Genomic DNA, 12948 nt, shown 5'->3' on the forward strand with positions numbered 1-12948 from the left:
ATTTTTTTGGTGTATTTGTGCAGGTGAACCTTCAGAAATTGACCAGAGAGATAAATATGTGGGCATCTGTGGCCTCTTTGTACTGCATTTTCAAATTTTTCGGACCATAGACAAGAAATTTTACAAGTCATTGTTGGATGTCTGTAAAAAGGTGAATGCTTTATTCTTTTGTCAATAATTAAGAGGGGAAAAATATTTGTTTATGCAGTAGATAATTTTCTTAGTTGTGTAGCAACTTGGGAAAAGAAAACCCACAATTTACCAAAGCAAGTCAAAAAGCAGAACTAAGATTTTTCTACTTTTTATAATCTCCCCCGCCGCATTTTCTTTTAAAGATGCTCCCAAAAACCTGTCCACTCACTTAACAGCAAGGTAAAATAACTTGAAATTACTATTAAAATGTTTCTTCTCAAGCTTAATGTCTCACTCATAACTCAAACAATTTTTTGTCCTCAGTATTGTGGGACTGAATAAATGCTTTGGGTTTTGACTTTGGCTATAAACATGTATCTTGAAAGACCTCTAAATCCAAAGGTGATTGGGGCTTTTTCATATCAGGTGGTATTAAGAAATTATTAAATTCTCTAATACTGTTTAGAATCACTGAGAGTGGTAATAACTTTGCCTGTGGTGTCCTTAGTGAACTTCTAGGGAAGAAACCTTTTTTAATGTGAACGTAATACTTTGTAGAAACTAGTTGTGCAGAAAAAAACTGAATTGCATGTTATGGTTCAAAAGAGACATAAGAAACATGCGTGGTGGCATAGTATTTGTTGTAGTTATTTACGTTTATTGCTAATTGTAGTATTCCCCCCCCTCCCCTTTTTTTTTCTCCCCCCCCAGGTACCAGCCATCACATTAACTGCTAACATTATCTGGTTTGCTGACAACTTTCTGATTCATAAGATACCAGCTGCTGCCAAACTTTTGGACAAGAAAAGTATTCAAACAGTTAAAATGCAAAGGGAGAACTTTCTACAGCAGAAGGCACAGTCACTTACCAAGTATGCTTCCTAAATATTGCTTCATGATGATGTTTGGGAAACAGTTTATGAACATGTGCGTTTCTTCATTCAGCGTACTAGCATGTTGTGTAGTGTTGCTCAGTGGTGATAAACAACTTTTCCATTTCACTGCATCAATATGTGTGTGTTAGCGTTGCTGAAAAAGTGTTGGTCAAAATGAAGCTTTTTTTCATGTCATGCTTTGAGAAAAATGTGTATTATGTCACCAAAAGAAGAAAGTTCCTGGCAGTTCTAAATATTTGATTGTTTCAGTTATTTCTACTTCCATACTTTCAACTTCTGTTTTTTTTAAACTAGTGTCTAGTAACCTGAGCTGCTTTGTTTTCTATTAGGGCTCTCTGCTTTCTATGTGTTTATGGAGGTAAGTCACTGGTAGGCTTATGGAGGGCTTTTTCTCTGCTTGGTGATGATACTTTCTTTGCAAGCATTTCTTTCTTCATGACTGTTGTAATTGTTTGTTTAATGGTCTTTGAAATTAGATATATTTGAAAAGGCTTCTCTTCTGTGCTCTGCATGTAGTTTGCAGGTCACTTCCTTCTCTAAGTGCTTTCTAAAATACATTTAAAGATGAGACGGAATATTCTTTTAGTTGTGAGTCTTATGACCAAGTGGGCTGCACTGCATAGAGAGATAACAGGGCTAAGATTTATGTTTATGTTGCAGACCAAAACAAGAAGGTGGAAAATGGGGTTTGTGGAATAGAAGTAAAAACTTAGATTTTGCAGGTTGTCTTCCAACCCTGTGTGCAGGCTGGCAGGACTGGGTTGGAGGGAGGGGGGGAAAAGCAACTCCATGTCTACGTGATCCTCTGGCAGATTATTTTCACTGCTGCCCTGTTTCTGTTTCAATCCGCCTCTTCCTGGTTTACAACCTACATCCACAGGAAGAGTCAAGAGCTCTGACTAAATTCTTTCCTGGGCTTTAATTCCTGGATGGAGCATAATTGCACTGCTGCTTTGCTTTTTTGGTCTTGGGCAGTGGTACAAGTGATGTCTTGCAGCTCTTAAGATTAAGAAAAGGTTAAAAAAATGATCCGGGTATTCACAGACATTTTGAGGATATTGTAACATGATGCAGATTTTACTTCTGCTGATTTGAATTCTGCCAATAACTTTCTTGCCTTTTTACAAGTTCTTGCATTGCCTTTTATAATTGGACTGTTGCCTCTAAATGTTGAGTACTCTTTAAAGTGTAATTTTTTTATGTCATAATCAATGACCTGAATGCATTTCCACTATAACTGCTATAATAAGTAGTATTGCAGTGTCACAGTTCTGTAGCATGGAATAAATAGAAGTTTTAAAAGTGAACTCTACTTAAACATTTAATTACAACTGGTATAATCCAAGCAGATTAACTTCTGGAGAATTATGTTATTTAAGAGCGGTCTAGTTGGGCATTGATGTAATGACAAGGTTTTTGGTTTATTTATTTATATATATATATATTGACTCTTTGGAGTATGTTTGCACAGATATAATTGCAGACTAATCCCTACCAATACAGAATTAAAATGTAAATAAGTATGAGGTTTTCATACTTTTGGGAATGGAGAGTTATTACTTTGAGGACTGAAGATTTAACATATTTCCCTTGGAAGAATTTAAGCTTTGGAAAGGAAAGAAAAGAAAATCCTCATACTCTTCTTATTTGAAGTAAGGAACATTGTTTGTTTGTTTCCTTCTCCAGAGATATGCAGTCATATTACGTTTTTGTGAGCTCGTGGATGACAAAAATGGAGTCTATCTTGTCAAAGGAGCAACGCGTGGATAAGTTTGCAGAAGATCTTTCTAACCGCTGCAATGTCTTCATCCAGGTATGCAGTCTTTTAATGTGGTGATAAAGCAAATGATGCAGCAAACTGATGTTTTGGTGCAAGTTGTTGAACAATAAAAGAAATCACAGAGGTTCTGTGATCATCAGTGTGTTATTTTACAATGTGAGAATTCTAAAACTTTCAATGTCCAGTAAGTACTCTTTTAAGTAAATCTGTAAAAGGTACTTCTATAAGGTGTGTGGGGGAAGCAAATCTGACTAAAATATTCAGTGGCTAAAATTTTGAATTTTTCTCTTAGGAAATCAAGAAAGCTTCATTTCCTCTGTAGTAAAGGTTTTGGGTTTTTTCCTTTTGAGTCAGTCATGATTAGACTGAACCAGTGTCTTAATTTAGTTTTATTTAGCACAGTACATGCTTCCAGTAAAGGTTTTGTGTTGTTTCATTGTGCTTTGCCTAGTGATGGTACTTTGCAAGAATCTTACTGCGTTCCGAGGCAGCTGGTTTTCTTTTGGCCTACTAACAGCATGTAGTCTTAATGTAAGATGCATCTTATTTCTGAATTTATTTTTTGCTAGTTTTGATATGTATCTATCTGCCTGACAGAAATCTGATGAGAATAGGTGTTTTGACGGAAGCATGATCCTGAATCTGCCATATCTAAAGACATACACGTACTAGGATCTGTGGGTTTTGTATTTGAATTATTCGCAGTGGACTTATGTAAATTTTGCTCTGTAGCAAATTGAGGTTTCTAGACCACTTGCTGTCTTTTCCTGGTCTCTTTTTTTTTATTGTTACTACTTTTCCTTTGAAATAAGTTGAATAACATTTTTGTCATGCCGTATGTAATCAACATTGTATTTAAAAGCTTAGCATACATTGATTTAGAAACTATTGCTTTTTTTACTGTGGAATGGACAGTTGTATTTAGACAGTGTAGAACTGTGTAAATACTGTCAGTGTATTTATTCCACGGAATCTGGAAGTTTTAGTTATTTTTTGTGATAGGCTGTTTTTTGGGGGATGGGAGTTGTTTGGTGGGTTGGTTTACAATAGGTCTGAAATTATTAGACCTGTGAGGCTGTGCAGTTAGTTAATTCACTGACCTATGTTTACTTTGAATGGCTCTAGAAGAGGATAATGATCAGGTGATGTGATGACTTGCAGGCAGTTTCATAATGTCTGCTCAATAAAAGGGTCTCATTCAGCTTTGGGATCTCAGGTTTGCTTATAAGGTGGAGTGGTAGGTTCTCTAGTGCGAAGAGGCAAAAGTTAGTAGTCATGTATGAAAGAAAACAGAGAGGACTTATTTGATTGATATGTTGTGAAAAGATTAATTTTCCCCCCCCTTTACTCATTTTATTTTTAGGGTTTTCTTTATGCATACAGTCTTAGCACCATCATTAAAACTACAATGAATCTCTACATGTCAATGCAAAAACCTATGACCAAAACATCGGTGAAAGCTTTATGCAGACTTGTAGAACTTCTGAAGGTAGGTGACTGGATGAAAACTGATCAAACACCACATATTCAACCTCCCCACCCCCCAAAAAACCCGCCAAACCCCCACAACTGAGTGGGGACATGTTTTTGCATGGATTCTTGTTCACGACTTGATTTGGTTATAGAACAGGAGATTTGGGAGGGTAGAACTGATCTGTTTAACTTCTAACCACCTTCCTTAGTTGGTATCACAAAATGATTGAGGTTGGAAGGGACCTCTGGAGGTCATCTGATCCAGCCTCCCTCTGCTGGCCACCTCGAGCCGGTTGCCCAGGACTGTGTCCAGATGCCTTTTAAATATCTCCAAGGATGGAGACTCCACAACCTCCCTGGGCAACCAGCCTGTGCCAGTGCTTGGTCACCCTCACAGTAAGAAAGTGTTTCCTGATGTTCAGAGGGAACCTCCTGTGTTTCAGTTTGTGCCCATTGCCCCTTGTCCTGTCACTGGGCACCACTGAAAAGAGCCTGGCTCAGTCATCTTTGCATCCTCCCTTCAGGTATTTATATACATTGATGAGTTCCCCCCTCCATGGCTGGACTCTCTCCAGTATGTTCATGTCTCTCTTGTACTGAGGAGCCCAGAACTGGACACAGCATGCCAGGTGTGGCCTTACCAGTGCTGAGTAGAGTGGAAGGATCACCTCCCTCAACCTGCTGGCAATACTTTGTCAAATGCAGCCAAAGTTACCATTAGCCTTCTTTGTGGCAAGGGCACACTGCTGGCTCACGTTCAACTTGGTGTCCACTAGGACCCCTAGGTCCTTTTCTGCCAAGCTGCTTACCAGCTGGATGGCTCCCAGTATACATTGGTGTATGGGGTTGTTCCTTCCCAGGTGCAGGACTTTGCACTTCTCCTGGTACTTTTTCCAAAAGGAAAATACTCTGTTTTGAGATAACTTCAGAAAGCGATGTTGAACAGAGCTGAATTATTTAAAAAAAAACACACCCAAAAAACCAACAGAACTTACATCACAGTCTTGAAACTTTTTTACACTCCTGAATGATTTGATTTTCTCAGTTTCTAAGGGTTAATTGCAAATGCTACTTACAGTACATTACAAAGTGAAGAGAGTCTGTATTTGCAGTGTAGATGAGTCCGCCAGCATAAAGCCAAATTCTAAAGGCACCAGTGTCATTAACTACATGAACTATTGTGTTTTGGGATTGTCTTTAGGCAATAGAACACATGTTCTACCGAAGAAGTATGGTTGTGGCAGATTCTGTGACGCACATTACTCAACATCTGCAATATCAGGCTCTTCACTCTATTTCTGTAGCCAAGGTATGTAATCCAAGTTCTGATAATTAATCTTCCTAGCTAAGTGTTTAAAAAAAGCCCTTCATTTTAAATTAAAGTATTTTTCTTACTTTTGCAAAATCTGTAGTGTTGTTCTATCATAATTGACAGATATATAAGCCTTCCAGTAGGTCAGAGCTTTGCCCTAGAAACTGTACAGCATAGATAGCTATCTATTTTTGACCAAGAATGGGTCCTCTCTTCCTCTAAACTGCTGCACCTCCTGTCATGTTCCTCTAGTGTTCTTTTTAGTTTTTATTTCTAGTGATTTTCACAAACTGACCTTTTCTTACCTCTTTTCTGATGCACATTCTTAAAGCAATCTGTTATAGCTCTAAGCAAACAGGCTGTTATTTAAATCTTTGTCTGGTTGGCAAAATAGCAGTGGTTAATACATGATGGCTTATAGGAGTCTAATGCGGGCATAAATTCACTCTTTGTGGGGTAAAATGGCTTTTGATGGTGAGACACTGTAGTATCTACATATTATATCTTTCTATAAACAAGATCAGTTTACTACACGTTGCTTATCAAATCTTGAATTTCTGAATTCAGGGCAAATGGGAAAATGAGATTTTTAGTATACCTGTTCTGATTTATTAGTGATTGTTTTATTCTTTCATCACATTCAGTAGCAGAATTACAAAGGAGATATGCTACTGCTATCAGTGCAGCTATTAAATTTTCCTTTTAATTTTTTTTTTGTTGTTTTGACCGTGCTTATGTAAATGGATTACAATTTTAACAGTAGACTTTTGTATTTTGGAAGTTTGACATGTTTGAAATTTGGCTGTAATCTCAATTTATATATCTGGTGTCTCCATATTTTCTAGAATAAGCAAAAAAAAAAAGTTGTACTTCTAAAAAGCTGATATATACACACACGCATATATATACATACATATATATGTGTCAGGAGTAGCATGAACTGAAGAAGTTCCAAGCTTCAAAGCTACGAAGAAAAACTATGTATCTTCAAACAAACAGTTCACATATATTTAGATAACTTTCATAACCTTTCCCAATGATATTTGCAATTACATTACAAATTATTTTCAAACACATAAAAATATGCTGAGACTTGTGTATTGAGTGCATATCCAAGAGAACACATCTGTGAACAATTCTTTGTATTTTGACTGCTTTCAGAAAAGGTGTAAGAGGCAAATGCTGGTAAATAGAAGAGTTCATTAGTACTAACCTCTTTTTGTCTGCTCCACGTAGTAACAAAGTGGTGTAGGGTCTAAGGCATATACCTAAGATAGCTTTAGCATATAAGGTTAGGAGCTTCATGTCGAACATACTTTCTTAGAATTGGAAAAGGTTTTCTTTAACTCTTTCATGAAACTGTACCTCCTCTGAGTTACGCTGCTACTCACAAATACACCTGTGACTTCAATTTCTTAGCCAGAAGACTTGGTTCCCTTCATTCGTTCATGCAAATGTTTTTGCAGTTAATCTTTCTGATAAATTAGGATTTGTAGAAAATTGCAAGTCACCATTATTACTGTGTTTATACGTCTTCTGGCTCTTTGGCTGTAAACTAGATTTTGTTACCAACAACAGGGAGTCACTGATTAAAAAATAACTTAAAAAATTTAAATTACATGTACCTTAGAACTAAAACTGGCATGCAGTCACATGCAGCTTGCACAGTATTTGTATACCTGACCCGTGTTCATGCTGACCTGTGCATATTCCAAGTGTATCGATAGGTAGCACCACTGAATGGACAGAGTAAGTGAATCTGGATTTGGTTAGCTCTGTTCGCAAACCGTAATTTGTTTGCAGAAATACTAAATTTATGAGAAGTCCATAAGCTTTCGAAAAAAGAGGTAAGCTATCGCTTTTGGGCTTAGGTAACTTTTCTCTGAATTTCTCTGTCTCTCTATCATCAAGAAAAGAGTAATTTCTGATAAAAAGTACAGTGAGCAACGCCTGGATGTCCTCTCTGCTTTGGTGTTGGCTGAGAACACCCTCAATGGGCCAAGTACAAAACAGAGGCGACTAATTGTTTCCCTTGCACTGAGTGTGGGAACACAGATGGTAAGTGCCATGATTGTTCCAGACCTTTACTCATTTGGTGCAGTATCTTATAAAGAAATATAATCTTGTCTTTTTTTTTTTTTTTTTTATTTGCACAGAAAACTTTTAAAGATGAAGAACTCATTCCTCTTCAGTTAGTTCTGAAAAAACTAGATTTGATCAGTGAACTTATAGAGCGGTAAGCAGTGGCACATGATATATAGAAGGCAGTGTAGTGTCACTTGGGAAGCTGGATCTTCACTGTGCGAATTGCAAAATCTGGTAGCTGCATGCTGGTGGTGATTTTTGCATGTATGGTAGACCAAGGATAGACAGAAAGAATTCCAGAGCTAAGCCTGAAGCTTGCTGCTCTTGGGGCAAGTCATGTTTTCCGTAACTGTTGCCAATTAGGTAATCCACTTCTCTGATTGTTTAGAAGTTCTGTCACTTTCTTGGATGGCTAGGCTTTGTGTTAAGCTAAAGTCTTCCTCTTAACCCAAACCCAGAAATTATGAGTTAATACCAGTCTGTTTGGGAGATCAGGCTGTGACACCATGTTTTACTGCTGCTGTAGTTTAGTGGGCACTCAATTTCTATAATGTTGGCCATCTGGAAGCCAGGTGAATATCTGGGTTCCATGCATACTTTATGGAGAGAGACAAACACCTTCAGTGGATGACTCATGGGATAAATTCCTGCGATAAGTGGTGTGCACAGGTTGTATCAGGAGAGGCCTGTTTCTGGTTTTTGACTTACAGGAGAAACTTAGAATATGTGTTTGAGCCTATAGTATAGGCTACTAATTGCATGCAATAAGAAAATGGTTATTTAGGATTTTGCTGTAATGTACGGTTTAATTCTTTTGGAGGCTGAGTAAACTTTTCTTCTGAAGCAGGTACCTTCTGTTTTTAAATAGCCTGGTGGAAAACAAGGGGAAAAAAAAGTTCTTCATTCAAGAACTTTCTTTTGAAGGACAACACATCTGGGACATTAAAGTAACCATGTAAAACTTAGGCTTGAAATGCAGTTGTCTTTAGTTTAAACACACTAAAATAAATATCACTGTGTTTAGAAGAATGGCTTCTTCCAATTCTGTGTCTAATAAGTAATCTTGTATTCTAGAGTTCGAGTACAATGTGACTGTTGTTTCTTATACTGGCATCGAGCAGTCTTTCCAATCTATTTAGATGATGTGTATGAAAACGCTGTTGATTCTGCTAGACTGCATGTAAGTAATCATGTTAGTAACTTAGTTTAACAAGCCACTGTAGTGGGAGGGATTCAGAGGAGGAGAGGATAAAGCTTAGACTGAAACTCTTAAGGAAAAAGCTCAAAAAAAAAAAAAAAAAGTAAAACCCAGGCAAGAGTTACTACTGAGGCAGAAAATTCTTCTCAATCTGAAGGATATAAAACCAGTCTTTCTTCTAAATCTAAGTATATCTATTAGATTGCTCTAAAAATCTCAGGTTGCTGTTGTTAACTCTGGGTCTCTGTCTCTTTGCTCCTTTCTTCATTCATTCTAATTTGAGATTAACACCTTTTGCTAGACTTGAACATTAAAAGTCTTTGTTCCACATTGTGGTTATGTATTTCTAAAGCACATATCACTGTGTTCAGTGATGCTGTGTGGGATAGTTGACCTGTAGCTTTTTCCACCCCCCATTCCTCCTCCCTTCTTTGAAGTGTCAAATATTTGCTGCAGAAGTGCTTTGGCATACTAATCCTGATAAAAATCAATCATCTATTCCAGTATTGTGCATGCCATGGTCAATTACAGTACTAAAATGATTATAGTGCAAATAATTTCAGATTAAATAGCTAATAATCATGATCTTCCAGTAAATGGATCAGTAGCAACTAAATACTTCAGATGAATACATTAAGGACAGGAAACTTCAGTAGGGTTTATGAAGTCTATTTTTAATAGAAGTGGGAAGACTAACAATTTTGACTTGTTTGTTAGCTTTGAACACTATTTGAGATGCTGTTGACATGTCTGTCAATCCGTTGGTTAAGCATAATGGTTTCTTTTTTCAGTATATGTTTAGTGCACTACGGGACTGTGTACCTGCTATGATGCATGCAAGACACTTGGAATCTTACGAGGTGCTTCTGGAATGCTATGACAAAGAAATCATGGAAGTGCTCAATGAGGTAATTTGTTGTGAATGGAAATTAAAGGCAGTGCTATGATTGGAATATCTTAGAGGGCAGCATCTATTGTACCAAACCTGATATGATCTATGAAAATAGCACAGAGACCTTTGAGATTGGTGTGAAGTATTTTAATAAATAAGAAAGCGTTCACTGATGATTTTGGTTATTTAAGACCTGTTGTTAATGGTATCTGTGTTGGCTGGGAGCATGACAATGCTGCACTCTAAATTACATAAGTTGGCAAAACTTCAGTTACAGATTTGACTATGCAGACAGAGGAGTGTTCTTTGTCAGATTAGCTTCTGCTTGTACGAATGCCTAAAATAAGTACTACCGTTCTTAGTATGTATGCATGGTTTTTAGTAGTGAAGGCTCTGTAAATGTAAGTGGCCTCTTCAGTGAATTATTACCTAGAATTACAAAAGGATGTTTGACAGAAAGAAAATGTGAATTCAGATTTCCCAAGTCCTAGGTTTTAACCTTTGAACCACTCTTTTTGTTTGACTAGTTCAAAATCAAACATTACATATTCTGCAGAAAATCAGGCCAAATTGCTTATTGAAAGACTCTTCCTCACTGAGTTAGGTCTTACTGTTATCTAGGTAGATAGCCCCAAGCCCAGTTCCCCTTAAGATGAGAAGTGAGAATACTTAAGTTTAAATTGTGTTAAACTCCTATGCGGAAATTTTAATCGTGTACAGAATGGCATTATGTGGCTAAACCCTTACCTTTCCTTTTCTGAGCTGTGTAGCTTTTTCTTGCTATTGTGTACTAGAACAAGAACACAGGAATTAAATACCCTTCTGGTTCCCAAGTATTGATTCACTTTGACTTGTGTGGCCCTGCTAAAGCAAAGCTGTCTTCACTAGTTTAATCAGTCTTTTATGCATCTCTGGAGAGAGATGTTAGTTCTGCTAACAGAGCATTGTAAGCGGACACTGAATGTGACTTTTTTTTTTTTTTTTTTTTTTTAACTTCCCTGAATAGCACTTGCTGGACAAATTATGTAAAGAGATAGAAAAGGACCTGCGCTTATCAGTTCATACGCACCTAAAGCTGGATGACAGAAATCCGTTCAGAGTTGGTATGAAGGATCTAGCTCACTTCTTCTTTCTGAACCCGATACGTTTTTTCAATCGATTCATTGACATAAAAGGTGAGGAGTTATACATTTTCTTGATTCCATTACTTTCATCTTTGTTACACTTTGGCTTAGTATATCTTTTCACTTCTTTCCACACTTCCCTAACTAAATAGGTAGTAGTATTATTTTAGTTCATCCTCTTATGTGTTTACAGCTTATGTAACTCACTATTTGGACAAGACCTTCTACAACTTAACGACTGTAGCTCTTCATGACTGGGCCACCTACAGTGAAATGAGAAACCTAGCAACTCAACGCTATGGTTTAAGTATGACTGAAGCACATCTTCCCAGCCAGACTCTGGAACAGGTACAGTGCCCACAGGATATCATTTGTTCCATTGCACTGTCATACTAGCTAGCTATTCGAAGGACTGAGGTGTTAAAGTACCCAAGATTAGCGAACTGTTTGGAAAAAAATGACCTTTAATTTCTAGTTGACTTCTGAGACAGGATCTCTGTCTACCTTTGGAGATGAACACCGATATCAGTTAATTTCATGTTGGACTTGTAGCATTCATTTTTTAACATAAGATTTAATAAAATTAAATTGGGCGTACAAAGTCAGAGAATGTTTTCTTGAAAATTCAGTATCAGCAATTTGGCAAGCAATACATCTGGAATACAACTGTCACAAGTCTGGAATGACCTTTGGTGAGTCTCTTCCCTGGTTTATTGCTTGCTTCTCAGCAGTTTCTGCTTAGCGATCATCAAGAGAAACTGTTTCACAGGCTGCACGTCGAGGACTTTGGGACATCCGTGCTTAGCTTAATAGGAGAGTGACTTTGAGCCTCCTAGAAACTGCTAAATGTGGTTACATATGGAGTAAAGTTACAGTTTCATCAAGTTAGTGGTGAAGGCATTCACTGTTATAGGGTTGGTGCAAAATAAATACAACTTGCATATTTCTGAAGACTTTTCTTCAAGAGTTTTAGTATCTTGGATATTTTTAGCAGTTAGCTTCATTCCCTCATTTTGGTTAGCACATTGGTGAAAGCTCTTAGAAATACAGCCTCTTTTTTTTCTAATGTTCATGATGGCTATGTTTTCCTCAGTTGAAAGAGGGCATAGAACTAAGAACTCTAGCTGCTTCTTAGTACAAAAGTGCTGTGGATTAGTTTCTATTTCTAGCTTTGGCTTTCTATTGGCAATATTTGGCCATCACGTTGTTCTAAAGAATTAAATCATTTCACAACATTGGTTTCATACCATTCATTCAGATATGAGCTTTACTTCAAAACAAAGACAACTCCCACTTCATTCCCACCCTGGCCCCAGCAAAATCCTGATAAAATCCTTGGGACAACTGGAAATAGAGTGTATAGATTAAACAGCATCCTCTCTATGCACAGTGATACTAAAGTGACTCCGCCAAGCAAAACAATTGTAAAACTTATATTGTAAACACAAAACTTCAGTCTTCTAGACAGGTTGGGCAAAAGGACATCAAAAAGTAGCTAGTTGCTTATGTCTCTGTAGAAATCTGTGTTTCTGTGGAAATCTCTAAGGCAAGATTCCATTTTCTGGGATCTGAGAACAGCCAAATCTCTTTTTTTTTTTTTTTTTTTTTTTTTTTTTTTTTTTTTTTTTAATTGGGGCTTGTGGAATAGATTGGAGGATTCCTTACTTTCAGGGGAAGTTGGAAAAAACTAGGCAGATGTGTAAATGTTGAAATGTGAGCTGAGCTGCATTCTTCTCTAAGCATTATCTTACAGACACTGAACAAAAATTGTTAAGAGATTCTTCATTTTGCAAAGCGAAAACATTGCTTTCTAAAATGCTTCGAAATAACTATAGAAATAGTATGCGTTCACCTTAGTGGTTAGGCACGACAGTAGTTTTTGAGAATTTTTGTCATAATAATTCTCAATAGATAATATTGTTTCAGGGTCTGGATGTTTTGGAAATCATGAGAAATATTCATGTTTTTGTATCCCGCTACCTCTACAATCTGAATAATCAGGTAAGGTGTATCCCATACTTTTTCCTGGATTTGGCTCTGATTTGAAGGGCTTAAG

The 12948-nt window shown here is 37.0% G+C and overlaps 1 protein-coding gene across 7 annotated transcripts in view; it reads left to right on the forward strand.

The window, feature by feature from the left end:
* The window catches only part of WASHC4 (WASH complex subunit 4), a 41831-nt gene that overhangs the window by 15495 nt on the left and 13388 nt on the right, over positions 1–12948 (forward strand). For all 7 annotated transcript variants that reach the window (XR_014227891.1, XM_082309352.1, XM_082309353.1 and 4 more), the window contains 12 exons: positions 24–151; positions 844–1004; positions 2715–2841; positions 4172–4297; positions 5483–5590; positions 7505–7651; positions 7750–7829; positions 8753–8858; positions 9668–9784; positions 10775–10943; positions 11086–11240; positions 12819–12893. Coding sequence is in view for 6 of the 7 variants with exons in the window: in XM_082309352.1 (XP_082165478.1) it covers positions 24–151; positions 844–1004; positions 2715–2841; positions 4172–4297; positions 5483–5590; positions 7505–7651; positions 7750–7829; positions 8753–8858; positions 9668–9784; positions 10775–10943; positions 11086–11240; positions 12819–12893 (1499 nt within the window). In the remaining variant the exon portion in view is untranslated. The remainder of the gene's footprint in view (positions 1–23; positions 152–843; positions 1005–2714; positions 2842–4171; positions 4298–5482; positions 5591–7504; positions 7652–7749; positions 7830–8752; positions 8859–9667; positions 9785–10774; positions 10944–11085; positions 11241–12818; positions 12894–12948) is intronic.

Source organism: Platalea leucorodia (assembly GCF_965183815.1).
Source record: "Platalea leucorodia genome assembly, chromosome: 4".
NCBI classification, from domain to species: Eukaryota; Metazoa; Chordata; class Aves; order Pelecaniformes; family Threskiornithidae; genus Platalea; species Platalea leucorodia.